The sequence below is a fragment of the Carcharodon carcharias genome, chromosome 14 (assembly GCF_017639515.1).
Source record: "Carcharodon carcharias isolate sCarCar2 chromosome 14, sCarCar2.pri, whole genome shotgun sequence".
Classification (NCBI taxonomy): Eukaryota; Metazoa; Chordata; class Chondrichthyes; order Lamniformes; family Lamnidae; genus Carcharodon; species Carcharodon carcharias.
Window position 1 is genome coordinate 147,521,054 of NC_054480.1, and position 21,277 is coordinate 147,542,330.

The 21,277-nt window shown below is 39.7% G+C and overlaps 1 protein-coding gene across 1 annotated transcript in view; it reads right to left on the reverse strand.

Annotated features, from left to right (window-relative positions):
* Positions 1-5,207: 5,207 nt before the first annotated feature.
* Positions 5,208-21,277, reverse strand: part of LOC121287635 (protein unc-13 homolog A-like) — a 298,606-nt gene continuing 282,536 nt past the window's right edge. The window contains exons 37-38 of the mRNA XM_041205568.1: positions 14,820-14,979; positions 5,208-5,493 (exon numbers count right to left, since the gene is read on the reverse strand). Coding sequence (XP_041061502.1) covers positions 5,208-5,493; positions 14,820-14,979 — 446 coding nt within the window. The remainder of the gene's footprint in view (positions 5,494-14,819; positions 14,980-21,277) is intronic.

The following is a 21,277-nucleotide window of genomic DNA, read 5'->3' on the forward strand; positions in this document are numbered from 1 at the left end:
ATAACACCAGTTTAATGTGCATGCTTTGATCTCTGACCTCTCAATTGATTTTTTTTTCATTTATTATCATCAGGGATTGCATTCCTCAAGTTTCATTTTTTTTTCCCCTATAGCTTTAACTTCTGAGCAACTAAGCAAAATAAAGACCATGTGCTGCCTTCCATTTCTGTTGCTAGTGACTATTTAATAAGCATTCTAAGAAGGCATATTTCTTCAGTGTCAATAACTTGGAGTAATTGAGTTACTTATTGTAACAATAGCCAACAACAAGAATTTGCATTTATATAGTGCTTTTAACATAGTAAAACATCCTAACGTTCAATTTTTGGGAAAGAAATGTTAGTATATGTGAGCAAATAGCTTTCAGTGGCATTAGCTAAACAATTCTAATTTTATAAGATGAATCATGCATCATAACCTAATATTTAAAAGCCATCAGCATGATATTTTAGTATTTGTACATCTTTATGCTAAAGAAAGGAAATTCAGGTTTTGATTCAACTGGGAATGTCTGCTTTTAAATTTAATTTACTGTACAGTGAATACAGTAAATTGTGTATAACTATTGTCCTCTCCAATCATCACGTGTGAAGTTTGTCGTTCAAGCCTAAATAAAGCTATTCAAGCTTTTACCAGGTTACACCAGTTAAAGGACTCCATTCATAGCAGTTGAAAGTAATAAAATGGCATGGTTAGGCATGAAGGACAAGTTCATTCATCTTTCATTTTAGGTTTTTAAATATTCAACCTATGAAGATTTAAATATAATTTTCAAAGCATTCCATGCTGTCCTCCAGCTAAAAGTTGCCAACAATTTAACTTGAAGCTACAACAAATTTTTTTGTTTCAATTTGCTCAGTATTTTTTAAAAAACCTACCATTGTGCTTAAATTATGACCTTTGGTGCTTTCTTCTCAGATCCTCTGTCCAGAGTTAAACCCCTCTTCCTCTCTATCTTCTTCCTGAACCCCATCTCCTTCATGCTATTTCCATTTTGTCCACCCAGGTTAAGCTTTGCTTCATTTAGTATTGCATTGTGTGCCTTACTGTTGTTAGAGGCCATATTTAAGGCATTTTACATACACCTTCATAAATACTTGCCTCCCTTGTGCTTTTGTGAAAATCCAATCTTGTAATTTAGTGCTTGTACACATTTTGTTAACCTACCATTAATGCTTGCTCCCCCCCTCCCCCAACTCCTCCATTTAATTTCAATTGCTGCATCGGTTTGCAAATGTAGATCTTGTATCTTTTAATTTCAGCAATATTTTGGAAAGCATTTTGTCCCTAATTTAAACTAGAGGTAATAACATATGTGTCTGATTTGGCAGTGGATTAACACAACTGCCTTTGTTTGGCAGTAATGCTCACTTTTCCATAATGTTAGAATTATATCTTTTGAGATGGTTATCCACTTAGCAATGAATCTCGTAGACCTGAACTGTCAACCCTTCTCTCCACAGATGCTGCTGGACCTACTGAGTATTTCCAGCATTATTTGTTTTTTTTACATAGTGTCTTTTCTGACTTCAAAATGTTCTAAACTCCTTCAGGACCAACACAATAGTGATAAAAAACAGAATTAGGCCATTCAGCCTCATGAGTCTATTCCACCTTTCAATTATAGTGTGGTTAATCTGTACCACAATTCCACTTACCCATGTTTCAAAGGATATAGAGCAATCAAACAATTTGTCATTAGGAGTACCCTTTAAACAATTTGGTTGATTTTTTTTTTTCCGTCTCCCCCTTTTATTTCCCACCCCATCCCAAAAGAATACTGAACAATTCTCATTCTTACCCATTGAGATAACTCTCTAAACTGGGATCAAACTTCATTCCTTCCAGATCTATATGGCACAGTATTAAATCTGGAGTGCAGCTGACTACTGCTGTTGAGGAAGCTGAGATGTTATATTTCTAATGCTGAATATTACAAAGTGAAATTAAGAACCAGTTTTTGAATCTATAGGAATTTCTAAAAAAAAAAATTTAAATTCTGGTGTAAAATTGTTGGTTTTGTCAATAGATTAATCCAAAGTTAATAAAAAGAAATGTTGGTAGTTTCACACTAGGAGGACTCTCAACTGCCCTTGGTCTGTGCTAAACAAAGTATATTTTATATACAAAATACATAAATTGAAAAGGGCAAAACACAGTAAAGTACCATAAATGAATAACAGTGAAAGGTTTCCCCTCTGAAGACCAGTTGGAATAGGATTCTAAAGGTGAAGGCAGTAAATAGTGCAAATTATTTCACAACATTCAATGCCTGCTAAATATCTGCAATGAAATGGGCTGCTTTGGAACAAGACTTACTATAGTGTTCTGCAACTGTTTTCAGCATGTTGGGTGCTGAAAATATATTTAAAGGCTAATTTTAAATAACTTTAAAAAATTGAGCTTCATGCTACTTTCCTTCAAACAAAATGAGTAATGAATATTCAGCCATAGAAAGTGCCACACCCTTCATTTGGAACTATTTTATGGTCATGCAATCCCTCGCTTACAAAAAAAACTTGCATTAAAATTAGCATGTAAGGCAGCAAACACGTGTCACCCACAGTGAACATGAGAGAATACCACTGTTGGTACAGCAGTGTGGTTTCCAAACCAAAAGTGAAGGTTGCCTTCAGATCATCTAGGATTAGACAAAAGTTTTTTCTTTATTTTCATAAAATGCATAAAGAACTGAGGAAAGTGGTGATGAATGCTGCTCTTTCCTCACCCTGCATATTTAATGTGAATAAGTGGTTATTAAATTCACTAAGTATCAATTATCTAGCTGTAAAATGGTAATTTTTCATGTTTTGCATTGACTCTTCCAACTTCAATCTTAGTCTGTCCTTGGCCATGCAAAAGGCATTCTTGACTTGACTCTAATGGGACATCCAGTCATCCTGTGTGCACCACTGGTTACTAAGGGTAGGAAGACATCAGTAACACAACTAAATCATTTTGCTTGATTTAATAGAAAGTGAAGAATGTTTAGTCATGTGAAAGGCATGCTTTTGAAATTGGTCATAGCATGCTGAAAGCAAATGCCCTGATAATGGTGGTCAAATGCCATGGTGACTTTTTAAAAAAAAAAGTTGATTCTTTTCAGTAGAGAGAAGAGTCTTTCACTAGATACCCAATTTGGGTAATTGTGGAACTGGTTTCTGGAGGATTCATGTACAAAATCACATGCTCTTTGCCCATTTACATTACTTAACTATTTAATACTTTGAGCAGTTAGCACTTGCAACCAATTATTGGTGGATATGAAAATCTGATTTTTTTTCTCCCTAATATTTAATGGCTTAATAAATAAATGATTAGAAATGATAAAAGTTGCAGATATTGAATGTTCTGACATGTCAGATACCTTCCTGATGTCAGGCTATCAATGTTGACTGACCATTTCAGATATTTAGATTTTTAAAAAAGAAATAAACATATTAGAATCCAGTAAGAGACAATATAGTGAGTTTGTTTCATGTCAGATGAGATCTTAATGTGAGCTTTGCTGAAGCTTGTTTTAATCTTGGAATATTTTTCCTGACATGACAAAATAAGCTACTGTAGGTAACAATGAGCCTAAATTTTCAAAAACCATTAGAGATCCCTAGGTATTGCTTTGGATAATTGTTAGCTCAAAAGTTCAATCCATCACTGGAAAACAAAAAAATAAGTAGCATTTGAGTACCCAGGTTTGTTTGATAGTGGAGTGAATTGCAATAAGTATACTGTTGGCTTTCTTGCTCCTCCCTTGTTTTGACACTGACATGTGGTGAATGTAAATGGACTTCTTGTAATGAAAGACAGTGATCCTAATATTACTAGTTTGGAATTGGAGGACTTGTTTGAATACCTTTTTATTGGTTATCACGAGCCTTGCCAATTGCTGCTCCTTTTATTAGTCTTTAGGTTCGTTGCAGAAAATTGGTGTTTCCTTTTTTTTAAACCAAGTTTTGTAAATTGGCCCCAAACTATCACAGGGGACAGTGGTGGCAAGGGAAAACAGATAGAATAAATGGATGGCATTATATTAGTGGAACATTAGTATAGTTCTTACTGTATTAACAATCCAGAAACCCAAACCATCAGTAATGATAACCATGTAATTTAGCAGATTGTCGTATAAACTGATCTGGCTCACTAACCTGGTGAAGGAACTAATACCGTCCTTGTATATAGTCTTTGCCTATACATGACTTCAGATCCATAATAACGTGGTCGATTTTTAACTGCCCTCTTGGCTTGTTAAGCCATTTCAGGGATGGATGATAAATGGAGTGTCACCCACATCTGAAAAGATTTTTTTAAAAAAGGTTGGAATAAAATTTAAGAGGTAGAATGCAGAGAGTGGTGAAAAAGTATAGTAGATTCAAGGTGTTAATATGTAAAGTTATTTCAATTGTGGCTACTCATGTTTATTACAATATTATTTCAGTCACAGTGCATAAACTGAAACAAAATTGATTAATAGATGGGAGTTTCTCGGGACTGACCTAAGGGTTAATGATCCTTAGAATAGCTATTTAGATGTTAATCTTTCCATTCTTACTTACACCAGAATTTTAAATGTATGTTGGGAATTATTTTACAGCTGTCACTTTTTTTTGGAGTGCAATACATTAAATGCAAAACTTGGGTCTAATCCTATGGTTTGTAGAATACCAAGCCTGTTTGTGAGTACAGCTCCAGCAAAGCAATCTGTTCAGGAAATACCGTGGAATGTGTAAGAAATTGGCTACACCAGTGAGTATAAAGACACTTTGGCATTTGGTGTTGAAGAGGAAGGTAACTGAGACTTTTCACAAGAGGTATATAAGTTCTCAGCTGTAGGTCTCTCCACAAGGACAGGATCACAGTGCTCATTGTACACAGGCTCAGTAGAGTCATGCGGGATTTATTTACACAAGTGATATTAGCCTTAAGGTAAAGTCAATCCAATTGTTACTTGAATATTCAGATTTCTAAGGGGCTGGGTACTGCCTCTCATGAACAAAAATAAAATTAATTGTCCACGCTGGCAAAAAAAAACTACAGAGACATCATGCATATACCAAAACTTGAATCAGACCTCTTGCTGAATCTTTTTTTTGCTTATTTCATAAGTGGGACATGTGGCTTCATTTAGATGAGAAAACTGAAGCTCCAAGAGTTTAAGAAATTGAAGTTCTAAACTCTGCTCTACTTTTTGATTTTGGCCACTTTTTTTTTCAACTGCCTTCTTCAGCAGAACGTATGTCAGATTTTAATTTTACAAACTCCTTTGCCACCTCATCATTGTTTCTTTGTGAAAGTATCCTGAGGACAGTCAGTCCTGTCTCATCCATGTGAATTCTACGGCCAAGTGGTAACCAGCAAGCGCAGCTTCCCTTCTGAATGATGTCACGTAGCTGCATCACAGCAATGCCAACACTTCGATCTTCTCGGGCAAAACAGTAATCCTTCACACAAATCTGGAGTTCATAACATTCTGGGCCATCCTCAGTGCTCAAGGTGCTGTGTTTAAAAGAAAAAAAAAATTGAAGCAAATTAAGTTTATAGTATACTTTACAAAACTAATCTAGCCCCAACTCTAGTATGGCAGCTAATAGTTTATTTGCCCTAACCATTTTGTCTACTGTTAGATGCAATAACTCAGTAAGGAAGAAGTTGACAATTTAGAATAAATTGGCTTAAAATTGTTGCAGCATACAGACCTGATGCAGTAAGAGGGTTTGGTTTACAAGGGAAATACAGTTGGTGTGGCATACATGGACTTCTAAAAGGTGTTTGATATAGTCCCATATAATAGGCTTGTCAGTGTAGTTGAAGCCCATGGTGTAAAAAAGGACACTGGTAGCATGGATATGACAACAACTTTAGATCTTGAACTCCCTCCCCCATCCCCATCCCCTTTCCGTTTCTTCCCCCTCCCTTTTGTTTTTTCCAATAATTTATATAGATTTTTCTTTTCCCACCTATTTCCATTATTTTTAAATCTATACGTTTTATGCCCTGTTAGTCTTATTTCAACCTACCCCCACTAGGGCTATCTGTACCTTGTGTGTCCTGCCATCCATTCTTAATTAGCACATTCTTTTAGATAATATCACCACCTTCAACACCTCTTTGTTCTTTTGTCTGTGACATCTTTTGATTATCTGCTCCTGTCACTGCTTGCTTGTCCCCACAACCACCACCCCCCCCAACCTTAAACCAGCTTATATTTCACCCCTCTCCTAATTTTACTCAGTTCTGTTACGTCAACTTTGTTCTTCTCCCCCGATGCTACCAGACGTGCTGAGTTTTACCAGGTAATTCTGTTTTTGTTTTGGATATGACATTGTTTGGGTGACAGAAAATAAAGTAGTGGTGAATGGTGGCTTCTCAGATTAGAGAAAGATAGAGTAATGTTGCCCAGTTGTCAGTCATTGGATCATAGCTTTTATTAACATTACATATAAATGACCCAAAGGCACAATTTCAAAATTTGCAGATGCTGCAAAACTTAGAAGCATTATGAATTGAGTGATAGACTTCAAGAAAGTAAAGACAGGCTGATAGAATGGGTAGACATGTGACATGAAATTTAATGCAGAGAAGTGTGAAATGTTGCACTTTGGTAACAAGAATGAAGAGATGCAATATAATCTAAAGAGTACACTTCTAAAGGGAGTGCAGGGAGAGAGAATGGGGGTATATGGACAAAAATCATTGAAGGTGGCAGGGCAAATTGAGACAGTAGTTTAAAAAGGCATATGGGAACCTGGGCTTATAAAGGCATAGAGTACTAAAGCAAGGAACTTATGGTGAGCTATTATAAACGCTAGTGACCTCAGCTGCGGAGGTATGTCCAATGCTGGGCAATGCAGCTTTAGAAAGTAAGTGAAGGCATTAGAGAGAGTGCAGAATAGATTTGTGTGGTTCTGGGGTGAGGGACTTCAGTTACATGGATAGATTGAGGATATTTGATAGAGATGTTCAAAATCATATGGGGCCTAGACAGGATTGATGGGGAGAAATTGATCCTTTGATCCAGTTGGCAGGAAGCAAGAGAAGAAACAGCAGCGTAAAGAAAAATGTTCAGTGAGTGGTTAGGATCTAGAATTCAGTGAATGGTGGAGGCAGATTCAGATGTGGCTTTCCAAAGGGAATTGGAAAAGCACATGAAGAGAGGAAATGCTGGGCTATGGCCAAAGGGGGGAGGAGTGAGATTATTCTGTTGGTCCTGTAGAGAACCAGCATGGGGACATGGGGCTAAATGACATCCATCTACTGTAATCGTTCTATGATAACAGCAGCTGTTTTAATTCAAAAAGACCTGAAGCTGATTACTATTAATTAGCAGCTCTGCCCTCTTCCCATCTGTGGGGAGGTGATAGCGTTGTGGTATTGTCACTAGACTAGTAATGTAGAGACCTAGGGTAGTGCTCTAGGGACCTGGTTCGAATCCTGCCATGGCAGATGATCTAACACTTGTAGGACATCCATCTGGTTCACTAATGTCTTTTAGAGAAGGAAATCTGTTATCCTTACCTGGTCTGGCCTACACATGACTCCAGATCCACAGTGATGTGATTGACTCTTAAAATGCCCTCTGACCCAAGCCAATCAGTTGTAACAAACTGCTTCAAAGTCATAAAGGAATGAAATTGGATGGACAACCCGACATTGACTTAGGCACTAGAAAATGACAACGGCAATTTCAGCCCTGTCGACCCTGCAAAGTCCTCCTTACTAACATCTGGGGGCTAGTGCCAAAATTGGGAGAGCTGTCACATAGACTAGTCAAGCAACAGCCTGACAGTCATCCTAACGGAATCATATTATAAATAATGTCTCCAGACATCACCATCACCTGGGTATGTCCTGTCCCACTGGCAGGCTAGGCCCAGCAGAAGTGGCAGCACAGTGGTATATAGTCAGGAGGGAGTCCCCCTGGGAGTTCTCAGCATCGACTTCAGACTCCATGAAGTCTCATGGCACCAGGTCAAACATGATCAAGGAAACTCTTGGTGAAGATATAACACATGCTGTTTGGCACGCAAGTAGTCCTAAGCGCAAATGATGGGGCAAAGCGATCCCATAACCAATGGATCAGATCTAAGCTCTGCAGTCCTGTCACATCCAGTCATGAATGGTGGTGGACAATTAAACAACTCAGTGGAGGAGGAGGCTCCACAAATATCCCCAAACTCAATGATGATGAAGGAACCCAACAAATCAGTGCAAAAGATAAGGCTGAAGTATTTGCTACAATCTTCAGACAGAAGGACCCACCGGATAATCCATCTCGGCCTCCTCTGGAGGTCTCCAGCATTTCAAATGTCAGTCTTCAGCCAATTCAATTCACTCCATATCACGAAACAGCTGAAGACACCTCGATACTGAAAAGGCTATGGGCCCTGACAATATTCCGGCAATAGTACTGAGGACTTGTGCTCCAGAACTTGCTGCACCCCTAGCTAAGCTGTTCCAGTACAGCTACAACACTGGCATCTACTCGGCTATGTGGAAAATTGCCCAGGTATGTCCTGTACACAAAAAGGCCAAATCCAACCTGGCCAATTACTCTGCCATCAGTCTACTTTCGATCAGCAGTAAAATAATGGAAGGGGGGTCATCAACAATGCTATTAAGTGGCATCACTTAGCAATAACCTGCTCACTGATGCCCAATTTGGGTTCTGCCAGAGCCACTCAGCTCCTGACCTCATTACTGCCTTTGTTCAAACATGGACAAAAGATCTGAACTCCTGAGGTGAGGTGAGAGTGACTGCCCTTGACTTCAAGGATGCATTTGACCGAGTGTGGCATCAGGAGCCCTAGAAAAACTGGAGTCAATGGGAATCAGGGGAAAAACTCTCTGGTTGGAGTCATACCTAGCACAAAGGAAGATGGTTGTGGTTGTTGGTCAGTCATCTTAGCTCCAGGGCATCACTACAGGAGTTCCTCAGGGTAGTGTCCTGGGACCAACCATCTTTAGCTGCTTCATCAATGACCTTTCTCCCATCATAAGGTCAGAAGTGGGGATGTTTACTGACAATTGCACAATGTTCAGCACCATTCATGACTCCTTAAATACTGAAGCAGTCCATGTCCAAATGCAGCAAGTCCTGGACAATATCCAGGCTTGGGCTGACAAGTGTCAAGTAACATTCACGCCACACAAGTGTCAGGCACTGACCATCTCCAACAAGAGAATCCAACCATCGTCCCTTGATGTTTAATGGCATTATCATCACTGAATCCCCCACTATCAACATCCTGGGGGTTACCATTGACCAGAAACTGAACTGGACTAGCCATATAAATACTGTGGCTACAAGGGCAGGTCAGAGACTAGGGATTGTGCGACAAGTAACTCACCTGATTCCCCAAAGCCTATCTACCATCTACAAGGCACAGGTCAGGAGTGTGATAAAATACTCCCCACTTGCCTGGATGAGTGCAGCTCCCACAACACTCAAGAAGTTTGACACTGTCCAGGACAAAGCAGCCCACTTGATTGGCACCACATCCACAAACATTCACTCCCTCCACCACCGACACACAGTAGCAGCAGTGTGTACCGTCTACAAGATGTACTGTAGGAATTCACCAAGGCTCCTTTGACAGACAGCACCTTCAAAACCCATGACCACTATCATTGAGAAGGACAAAGGCAGCAGATAGGTGGGAACACTGCCGCCTGGAAGTTCCCCTCCAAGCCACTCACCATCCTGGCTTGGAAATATATTGCTGTTCCATCACTGTTCGCTGGATCAAAATCATGGAACTCCCTAATAGCACTGGACTCCCTACACCACATAGACTGCAGCGGTTCAAGAAGGCAGCTCACCACCACCCTCTCAAGGGCAACTAGGGATGGACAATAAATGCTGGCACAGCCAGCGAGGCCCACATCCCGTGAATGAATTAAAAGAATTAAATTAAATTCCCATATTAATAAAATTTAAAGTTGCAGGAGGTTATAGCTACACTGCTGTTATTTATCTTTGTATGAACGCTAACATTTTAGTAAGTAAAATGTTAATGATGGATTAATGTAGAAAAATGTTAAGTTAAAAAGTTATTAAATGCTTGATCCACAAATGGAGAAAAAAGATCAGAAGAGGAACAATTCTCCTTCTCATTATTACAAATATGAGTAAATTATACTTGTAATACCAACTATAATACATTAACACACTTTCAATGCTTGAATTATTAAAAATGTCAGCATGTGGAATACCTAGCTCAGTCCACTTCAACTGAGAGGTTCAATCGCCTCATCCCAAGTACATTAAAACAGGATGATTTCTGTTAGAATACAAAATGAGAGCTCATGAAAGTCGGGGTGATTTCATTTATTCTTTTGTGGGATGTGGGTGTTGCTGGGCTGGTCAGCGTTTATTGTCCATCACTAATTCACCTTGAAGGTGGTGGTGAGACACCTTCTTGCACTGCTGCAGTTCATGTGTTGTTGGAACACCACGGTAGTGTTAACAAGGAAATTTCAGGGCTTTGTGTCCAGTGATAGGGAAGGAATATAGTTCCAAATCAGGGCGGTGTGTGACTTGGAGGGGAACTTGCAGATGGTGGTGTTCCCACATGGGTCTGGAAGGTGCTGTGGAAGAAGCCTTGGTGAGTTGCTGGAATGTACCTGTACATGGTACACACTGCTGCTATTGTGTGGCAGTGGTGTAGGGGATGAACGTTTAAGGTGATGGATAGGGTGCCAATTAAGTGGGCTACTTTGTGCTAGATAGTGTCAAGTTTCTTGTGTTGTTGGAGCTGCACTCATCCAGGCAAGTGGAGAGTATTCCATCACACTCACTCCTGACTTGTGCCTTGTAGATGGTAGACAGGCTTTGGGGAGTCGGGAGGCGAGTTACCCGCTGCAGGATTCCTAGCCTCTGAGCTGCTCTCGTAGCCACAGTATTTATGCAGCTGGCAGTATTTTTTCCTATTTTATTTTTAAATGTCTGTAATGAAATTGGCAGGCAAGTGCTGTAGCAGGTCCTGTTCAGTGTCTGGTCAATCGTAACCCCTAGGATGTTGTTAGTGGGGATTCAGTGATGGTCCTGCCATTGAATGTCAAATGGAGATGGTTATATTCTCTGAGGAGATGGTCATTGCTTGGAATTGTGTGTTGCAAATGTTACTTGCCACTTATCAGCCCAAGCCTGAGTGCTGCCCAGGTTTTGCTGTATGTGGACATGGACTCTGAGAGTCGTGAATGGTGCTGAACATCGCTTGCTGATGATTGCACATCCCTGCTTCTTAACTTTATGATGGAAGGAAGGTCATTGATAAAACAGTTGAAGATGGTTGGGCCTAGGATACTATCTGAGGAACTCCTGCAGTGATGTCCTGAGAATGAGATGACTTGACCTTCACCAATCACAACCATCTATCTTTATGCTAGGTATAACTTCAATCAGTGAAGCTTTTTTTCTCCCAAACCCCATTGGCTCCAGTTTTGCTCGGGCTCCTTGATGCCTCATGTGGTCAAATGCTGCCGTGATGGCAAGGGCAGTCACTGTCACCTCAAGTTCAGTTCTTTTGTCCAGGATTTGACCAAGGCTGTACTGAGGTCAGGAGCTGGAATCCAAACTGAGTATCAGGTAAGCAGGTTATTGCTGAGTAAGCACTTGTTGCTAGCAGTGTCAATGACCCCTTCCATGATTTTTGATCGAGATTAGACTGATGGGCTGCAATTAACTGGATTGGATTTCTCCTGCTTTTTGTGGACAGGACATGGCTGGGAAATTTTCCACATTGCTGGGTAGATGCCAGTGTTGGTAGAACAGCTTGGCTATGGACATGGTTAGCTCTGGCGCATAAGTCTTCAGTACTATTGCTGGGATATTATCAGGGTTTTTACAGTATTCAGTGCCTTCAGTAGATATCATGTGGAGTATATAGAATTGGCTGAAGACTGGCAGCCATGATGTTGATGACCTTTGGAGGACACAGATTAATCATCTATTCAACATTTCAGGCTAAAGATGTTTGCAAAGACTTGTCTCTTGCTCTGATGTGCTGGGCGCCCCCATCATTGAGGATGGGGATGTTTGTGGAGCCCTCCAGTTAGTTGTTTAATTGGTTTTCACCATTCGTGACTGGATGTGGCAGGACTGCAGAGCTTGGATCTGAACTGTTGGCTGTAGGATCGCTTAGCTCTGTCTATCGCATGTTGCTTTCGTTTGGCATGCAAACATTCCTGTATTGTAGCTTCACAGATTTGTCATCTCATTTAGGTAAGCCCCCTGCACTCTTCTTCAGCATGGATTGAGAATTGGTTAATGGACAGAAAGCAACGTGAATAAATGGATAATTTTCAGGTTGGCAGGCTGTAACTAGAGGGATATTGCAAGAATCAATACTTGGATCTCAGCTATTTAAATCAGTATAATTGAATAAGATGAGGGAACCGAGTACAATCTATTGAAATTTGCGGATGATACAAAGGTGTGAAAGTAAGCTGTAAGAAGGATGCAAAGTGGCTGAAAAATGACTCTCAGGTTTAGTGTGTGGACAGGAATCTGATGAAATGCATCGAAGTGCAAAGTTATCCACTTTGGCAGGAAAATAGAAAATCTGAACTTGTTATATTAAGACTGGGAAATATTGGTATTTGGAATGATCTGGGTGTCTTGAAAATGAATCACAAAGTTAACATGCAGATACGGCAAGCAATCAGGAAAGTAAATGGTATTTTATTGCAATTCCATAGGGCTTTGGTAAGGCCACTGTGTGCAGTTTTGGTCCTCTTACCCAAGGAGAGACATGAACCTGGGAAATGGGGGTGGAGTCTTTACAGAAAGCGGAATGGGGAAAAAAACAAATCAGTTAGCTGGAAGGAGCAGTGGGCTTGATGTGTGAAGTTGAGCAAGGGCAGGGAAGTGTTAGAGAAATGGAAGTGCAAATTTGAATTGAGGTGAATAAATTTCTCCCAGTCAGAACAAGGGCATGAAGCAGTGCCAACAGTTGTAAATCTAATGGAGGAAGAGGTGGTGACGTGGGTAGGCTGAACAGTACTGGAAATAAATGTTTCACGTATCATGCTAAAGGATGTGCATAGCTGAGACTGATGTAATCTCCCATATTGAGGCCTTTTATCTGGAGTAAGTAGAGGTAAATGAGAAGTTTTTTTCAAAGGTAAGAACAAATTCAGTAAAGGCAGTAAGAAAAGAGGCATTATGAATGGAGAAATATCCTGGGTGACAAGAGAAGAGTCAGAAGTGGATCATGCTGAACTGATCTGACCACTGTTTAAGGAAGATGCTCCTGGAGAGAGATGAATATGCAGAGGCACTGTATACCCGTGGTGAAAATGAGATGATGGTAGAGGGCATCAGAGGAGTCCTGGAATTGGGGAAAGGATAGAATCGAGATAAGTCCAGAGGGAGAGGAACAGACTGAAATTGTAAGCAAATAGGTTCAAGGCAGCAGTTGGGAGAGGGAGAAGCTCTCCAGAAAAGATTAAATTGGTAACAGCTGGAGACATTCTGATTCTTTATTCAGGACTAGGGTCATGAAAGGGGCCATCAGATAGTTTGAGTTCAGCTTCAGCCAGAGGTCCTCCTGCCTTACAACAGCACATTGGCTGTTGGCAGTTTTGATTATATCAAGACGGGAAACGGGAGAGCAGGAAGTTGTAATTTTGGATTGGAGCATGGGGGCTGCTTTTGTGACGAGCTAACTCTTGAGATGGGACAAGGCCAAGAGTAGGGATGCAGGAAGATTAGGGAGGGTAAATAATTGAGGACCAAAGCAAAATGATATTAACATGATAGAGGGCAAAAAATATATATATAGAATTAAGCATCAGTAAAATGTGAGGTGATACATTTTGGTGTTTAAAAGTAATTAACCTAATGTGATGTTGAAGAGTAGAGGGATTTGTGGTTCAGGCTTACAAAACATTAAAATCAGCACTTTAGTGCTAAAATATTATTGGAATACTAGCTTTTATGGCAAGAGGTAAAGAATTTAAAAGCTGCAATGCAATGATAAATCTATATAAAACCTCATTAAGACCACAGTTGAAGATGTACTTGCAGTTTTAGGATTAGGAAGGATATTGGCACAATGGAGAAAGTGAGTGCAGAGCCAATAGGAATATTTTTAGGTATGAAGAAATAAAGATACAGTTCTTACAAAATTGGGGCTGTTGTTTTTAGAACCAAGGAGATTATGCGGTGATTTGATAAAGGTGTTTAAAATTATATAGAGATGGAACAGCAAACAAACAGACACATTTCAGCGTTTGAGGGGGCGTCGAATGAAGGGACATGCTATAAGACTAATTGTAGAAGATTTAAGACCGAGCAGGAGAAACCTTTTTCCACAGGGAAGGTTGTGAGGCTGTGGACTAATGTAGTGCCTGAAGCAGAGACCATGCCAATCCTTTAGGAAGAGGTTAGATAGGTGAATGAAGGTCATAGGAATAAAATTGGCATGAGATTAGGACTATTGCTCGTATGAAGGACAAACACCGATATGGATCAATGGGGCCAAAGGCTTGTTTATGCATTGTTCTGTAAATGTTATGTAGGTGTCCCTTAAAATTGCCAAGTGGTGAAATTTACTGCTGTCATGACCAATGAGTTGCCTGTTTTGGTTAAAAAGTTCACCTGAAAGATGCAAATGATTGTACAACTGGGATAATCCCAGAAAATTAGAACATTACCACTGGGCTACGACTTAACCATTTAGAAATGACATACAGCAGTACACACACAAATTGGCACCACTGACTTTCTGCCTCAGATGGTGGACAGTTGTTGCACTAAATAAATCAACAACTTGTTGTGAAGTAAGCATTTTACAAATAGAGATGAAAAAGGTACATACAATTGAAAAGTTTCGTTGAATTTTGGAGCCCAGCTATTGTTTTTGGATTTGGTGGCAAACCTCCTCTTCTTGTCACTAAGATGAGGCCCAATCATATTAACTTCAACAAATGGACGGAAGATACCAGTTGTTTGCCACTTTAGATCATTGGCAGCCACAACTACAAAGAAAGGGAAAGAAAACCATCAGAGAATTAATTTTGATTTAAATACAGTTTCTTTGTGTTCCAATTTCAGAGGATTTAACATGCAATTTTGATCCAGAGGTCACGGTTGAGCCACAATACAGGATTCTATTCCTAGTCCATGGTGTAACTACATCAAGAATGCAATTATATCTAATGATGCAGCAGATTACTTAATCCATTTATTATCACAAATATAGAGCAGCATTATTTCTGAACTATGGAAGTGTACATTATATACCCCTAAATTTGGTTTAAAAATCAACTGTAAAAATGTGCTATATTGATTTTTTTTAAAAATTATTTCTAATGAGCGTGGAGCGTGCTTGTGGCTGCCTTGGACAATAATTGGATATTCATGAATAGCTGTTTAAAATGTTATCAACTGTACACTTAAGCCGCAGTACAAAATGTGTAGTACATAAGTTATAAAAACAGAAAATGCTGGAAATATTCTGCAGGTCAGGCAGTATCTGTGGAGAGAGAAACAGTTCATGTTTTAGGTTGATGACCTTTGACTAGAACTGAGGGGAAAAGTTAGGGATGCAATAGGTCACCCCTTGCTCAAAACCCATCACATCTCTAACTTTTCCCAGTTCTGATGAAAGGTAATTGGCCTGAAACGTTAACTGTTTATCTCTCTGCAAATGCTGCCTGACCTGTTGTGTTTACAGCATTTTCTGTTATTTCAGAACTCCAGCGTCTGCAGTATTGTTTTTCTAATGAGTACAAGTTACTTTGGCTTTCAGCAGGTCAGTGTTCCCATGGCCTACATACGAGTGAGGTAAAAGGGAGGGAGGAACTTAAAACAATCACTAAGGAAATGGTACTGGGAAAGCTATTAGAATTAAAGATTGACAAGTCCCCTGGAAGTGATGGCTTTCATCCTAATGTCTTAAAAGAAATGGCTGCAGCGATAGTAGATGCATCTTCTGAAATTCCCTAGATCCTGGAAAGGTCCCAGTGGATTGGCAAATTGAAAATATAACACCTCCATTTAAGAAGAGAGGGATGCAGAAAGCAGGATACTAGGCCAGTTAGCCTAATGTCTGTCATAGAGAAAATGCTAGAATCCATTAAGGAGGCAAGAGAAGGATGTTAGAAAAAATCATAATACAATCAGGCAGAGTCAACATGGTTTTATGAAAGAGGAATCATGCTAGCCTAATTTATTAGATTTCTTTGAGGAAATAACAAACAAGGTGTATAAAGGGGAACCTGTAGATATGGTTTATGTGGATTTCCAAAAAGCATTCATCAAGGTGCCATATCAAAGGTTACTAATTAAATTAAGAGCGCATGGTGTAGGGGTAACATATTAGCATGGATAGATGATTGGTTAGCTAACAGGAAACAGTAGGGATAAATGGATTATTTTCAGGTTGGCAAGCTGTTATTAGTGGAGTGCCACAGGGATCCGTGCTGCAACCTCAACTATTTACAATTTATATCAATGACTTGGGTGGCGGTGCTGAAGGTATAGTAGCTAAATTTGCTGATGACACAAAGATAGGCTATGTCCTCTTGACAATTTACTTTCCTACCTAAGTCCCTCTGTAGACTTTGAGTGGGAAAAAAATTGGCAGATAGAGTATAATGTGAACTTGTCTACTTTGGCGGGAAGAACAGGAAAGAAGAACAAAAAAAGTATATTATTTGAATGGAGAGAGACTGCAAAACTCTACTGTATGGGGGGGGGGATCTGGTACTGTATGGGGGGGATCTGGTACTGTATGGGGGGGCTCTGGGTGTCCTGGTACATACTCACAAAAAGTTGGTATTTAGGTGCAAAAAGTGATTAGGAAGACAAACTAAATGCTGATGATTATTGCAAGGAGAATCAAACATAAAAGTAAGAAAGTTATGCTACAGTTTGTGAAGATGGATGTTTTAATATTTTTGGGAATATGGCGGTATTCTGTAAAGAAGGTTGTGTGTGTGTGTGCATGTAATTAAACTGAGGAGTAGGTTAGTAAAGACAGGTTTTCTGTGGAAACAGACAGATGAAAGGTAAAGGTGCTAGATGCATGCATTTGTAATGAGAGGCTATGGTGAGGTTGAATATGAGTAAATAGGTTGGGTTTTAAAATTTGTATTAGGTGATAGGTAAGGGCTTGATTTTTCAAATGTTAAATTTCAAAGGGAGTTTAGAAGTGACAAGGGACTTTTACAACTTATAAAGGTTTCATAAGCAAAGAAGGGAAGGTTATTAAATATTTTACCCAAAAGTGGAGGCAATGGGAAAACATGAAAGATTTTTATATTTTGGAAAAATTGAGTTCAAAGAGGCGCTTGGAACAATGAGTCTAAGATCAAAGTGGAAAAGGATATTTAAGGAAAGATGTTTAGTTGAGTTGTGTTGGCCGTGTTGGGGGAGATGTCCCGAACCAGCTCTGTGCTGAGAAAGGCTGTGAATTTAAAGCAGCCATCCAGTTTCAAGCCAGAAAAGTCTTTGTTTTCAGAAGGCAGTCTGTGTCAGAACTTCCTTCGATTTTCATCAGAAGAGTGCAAGAAAGTGAGAAGTCATATAATGAGTCTTTTTGCTGGTTTCTGTGCAAGTATATATTTTTGTTTTATTGTAAACTGGATTAGGCAAATTCTTAATTAATTGCAATTTGCATCCAAATTGAATTTTCCATATTAAAATGATGGTTACTTTTTGGTCCATTTTATCTATGCCAGGTCTTGGGATCCAATACTTTCTGCATGGATATTCATTATTGTGTCTCAAATATTCTTGGTTTAAGGATGCCTTTTCAAATGGATTAGTGAAAATGGACCCCTCAACTAAATTATATAATGCTCATAAGATGAATGTCCAGCAGGTAAAGAATGTTTAACTAATGCTTTCAGAAAACAGGTATTTACTTAGAAGACAAGGAACCTGTAGGGGTTTTATATGCCAGAATAAAACTCTGAAAAAGTTAGTCTTGGTCTTAGAGGTCCTATAGCTGCTTGACAATAAAGCTAACAGTGGTAGCAGAAGATGGTTTCTGCTTGTAAGTAAAAGATTAGAAACTAAACTTTCTTCAGACAAAAGACTATTTGGAATCAACTTTGAGAAGAGTGGTTTGGAGTCACTGGAAAAAAAAAATGGCTGAATCAAAATGTAGATTGTTGTAAGATTATCCACCGATTGTTTTCTGAGCGTCAACCATATGAACAATGGAAGAATGAAGTAACCATGTCCACGTGGTTACTATATCCTTGCTGAAGAAAAAACAGGGAATGACCTTGGCACTTTCGCTACTGTTTGAAAGCAAAATAAGATGCAAAGTATTTTCGGAGTTGGAGCCTGAGCATTTGGATACAGATGAAGGTTTGGAGAAACTATAGATTTTATGGATAAGATTTATCAAAAGGATGACCTAAGTGCCTATGAGGCATGGTCAAATTTTGACAAGTTCAAAGTTGGAGGATAGTTCCACAGAAGATTACATAATAGAATTCAGTAGACTATATGCAAGATTGGGGAATTTCTAGATAGATATTTTGCAATCAGTGCTGGTATTTAAGTTACTGGACTGTGCCAAAGTATCGAGTATGGGCACACCTAGGGTTGAATTTTGCCGTTGGCGAGCATGGGGTGGGGCCCGCTTGCCGATGCGCAAAATAATGCAGGATGATGTCGGGGAGAACCCCTGACATCACCCCACCCCATTTAAATCTTCAGGAAGGTGGGGGCACAGCAAAAGCAGCTGCAGGCCCCTGACCTGTCAATGGCCAATTGACTCCATTGACAGGATCATTGAAACAATGAAAGGACCTGCCCGTCCAACATTAAGGTTGGTGAATCAGCCAGGAGCCCCGGCGGGGAATAGAGAAAACATGAAACCTCATCCACCAGCGGGATGAGGTTTCATGAAGGGATTTAAAAAGTTGAATAAAGTTTTAATGTCCCATCTCATGTGACATTGTCACATGAGGGGACATGTTGAGGATTTTTTTTTCTATTTTTAATGTTTATACAGCTGTCAGCGATCTCCCTGAGGCTATTTTGTGCACATGTGTGAAAGAGCGGACTCTCGCTTTTGGGGGAAATATCCCTGTCTGCACTTCCCGCCGGGTGTCACGCTGGGTGGGCCTTAATTGGCCCGCCCACTTAAAATGGCGGCAGGGCCCCCTTCACTGGTGGGGATCAGCTCCCTGCCCGCCGGAGATTGGATTGGGCCCACCCGCCTGACAGGCAGAAAATTCTGCTCCTAGCTTTGACGGGAGTTACATTTGTGGAAAGACGCAGTTAGAACAGATGTCAGAAGCTCTTTTTCAAAAAAAAATCCGCTGAAAACATTTCTTTCTGGCCTAAATAGTTATGGTGCAAATAGGTTATTCTGTGGCAAGACAGGAAAATGGAGGATACAATGGTAACAGGATGGTGAGATCGTCTCGAAACAGGATGCAGGCATCAGTATGGAAGGAGATTTGTAACTAGAAACAATGAGGTCAGGAACACTTTGACTATTATGGTAGGAGAAGCAAATTGGGAAATTATAACGAAAGGATGAACCCCAGAAATGCCCAGGGTGTGGTCAAGCAGTGTTTTAGATGTAATTCAAAATACCATTATGCAATGGACTGACCTAAACAATATAAGTGTTTGAAATTAAACATGAGACTGAAGACTTTGGTCAATATCTCCATTTTCTTCTTCCAAAGAGAGGGCATTGCATTAGTTATAATTAGTTTCAGCCTGGTGATGATTGTCTTGATTCATGAGTCCTTCAATTGTGCGGCGCTAGATAGCGGATGTACAGCTACAGTCAATGAAATAGACTGATTAAAATGCTACCTGGACTCCTTAAATGACAAGGACTGGAATAAGGTTAAGAAATTTGAGAGTTTCAGCAGTTTTAGATTTAGAGATGATTGTACCCTAAAATCTTTAAAAAGGATAGTGATTCCCTGTAAGATAGCTGGAGTTTAATCATTTCATCAGTACGGACAGTGTCTAGTGAAAAACTGTTACTGCTGAGCAGACCATCGATGAAGAAAGCGTAAATGAAGCTAGACATGGAAAATGACAAGGCCATTGTAGTTGGAAAGCCTATGGATTTGCAATTTACACAATCTGCACATTATTGTATTCCTTTAATGAAACCTAACTTTCCTACTAAGGAAATTAAAGTGCAATTAGCATCATGGGATAGAAACTTAAAAGGCAAAAAGCTAATTGCATTTGCTGTTTTCCCACTTCTTGGGGATGGAGAGTACAGTAAACTTACTGAGGAAATAAGAGGTGATGTACGTAAGAAATACAGAACAACACTCTCGTGGCCCACAGTGAGTCCATCCCCAGCAAAGGATTTCAATGAAGTTGTGATGGATTTAAAGGTGTGGAATAAAGAAAAGAACAATTTTATTTTGCATGTCGTAGATTTGGCCATAAGGTTTAGCCAGTCAACAATCTCACACAGTAAAGAAAAGGAAATAATTGAATCAGGGAATGAAAAAGTAGACAGGCACTGGATTAGGATCACTGGCAAAATTCCTCACTGATATCGGGGTGGAATTTGCTAACAATGCGTTTCAGGATATGAATATAATAGTTATGAATACAGCAGCAGAAAGCCCTTTTAGTAATGGAGTGAGTGAAAGAAATCACGTGCTGATAGATGAGGTGCTTCGTAAAATGTTTGGCAGATAGACCAAGCTGTAAATTAACATCTCTTGAATGGACTGTCCCTGCCAAGCATTCACTGCAGATGGCTGGGGGCAATAGTCTATATCAATTGGTTTTTGGTAGAAATCCAAAAATTCCTTCAGTCCTGAGTGATCATCCCCCAGCTTGGGAAGGAACTATGATTAGCTCTACCTTTTCTGAGCATTTAAATGCACTACACACAAGTAGAACAGCCATCCTTAAAGCCGAAATTTCAGAAGAATTCAGCGAGCTCTATGACCATCAGAAACTATTTTCAATCAGGGAGATGTGGTATACTATAAAAGAGAAGGACTTAGAGTGGAAAGGCCCTGGAGAAGTTATAGGTAAAGATGGTCAAAATAGTCATTCTACAGCATGGGAACCAGACTACTTGGGTGCACTCATCAAAGTTACGTGGTGTGGATTACAAATATGCGGGTCCAGAAAGGGTTATAGGAAGGGACGAGGAACCATGTACTTCTCATACCAACGTGTTGCATGATTGTGAGGATAAGGTTGCTGAGGTTGACAGGGTATCTGAAGATGGACACAATAATTCGGATGAATACGATAAGGCTGTTTGTCCCAGAGGACAAGTGCCAAAAGCTGCCACTAAAGTTACATACTTGCCAG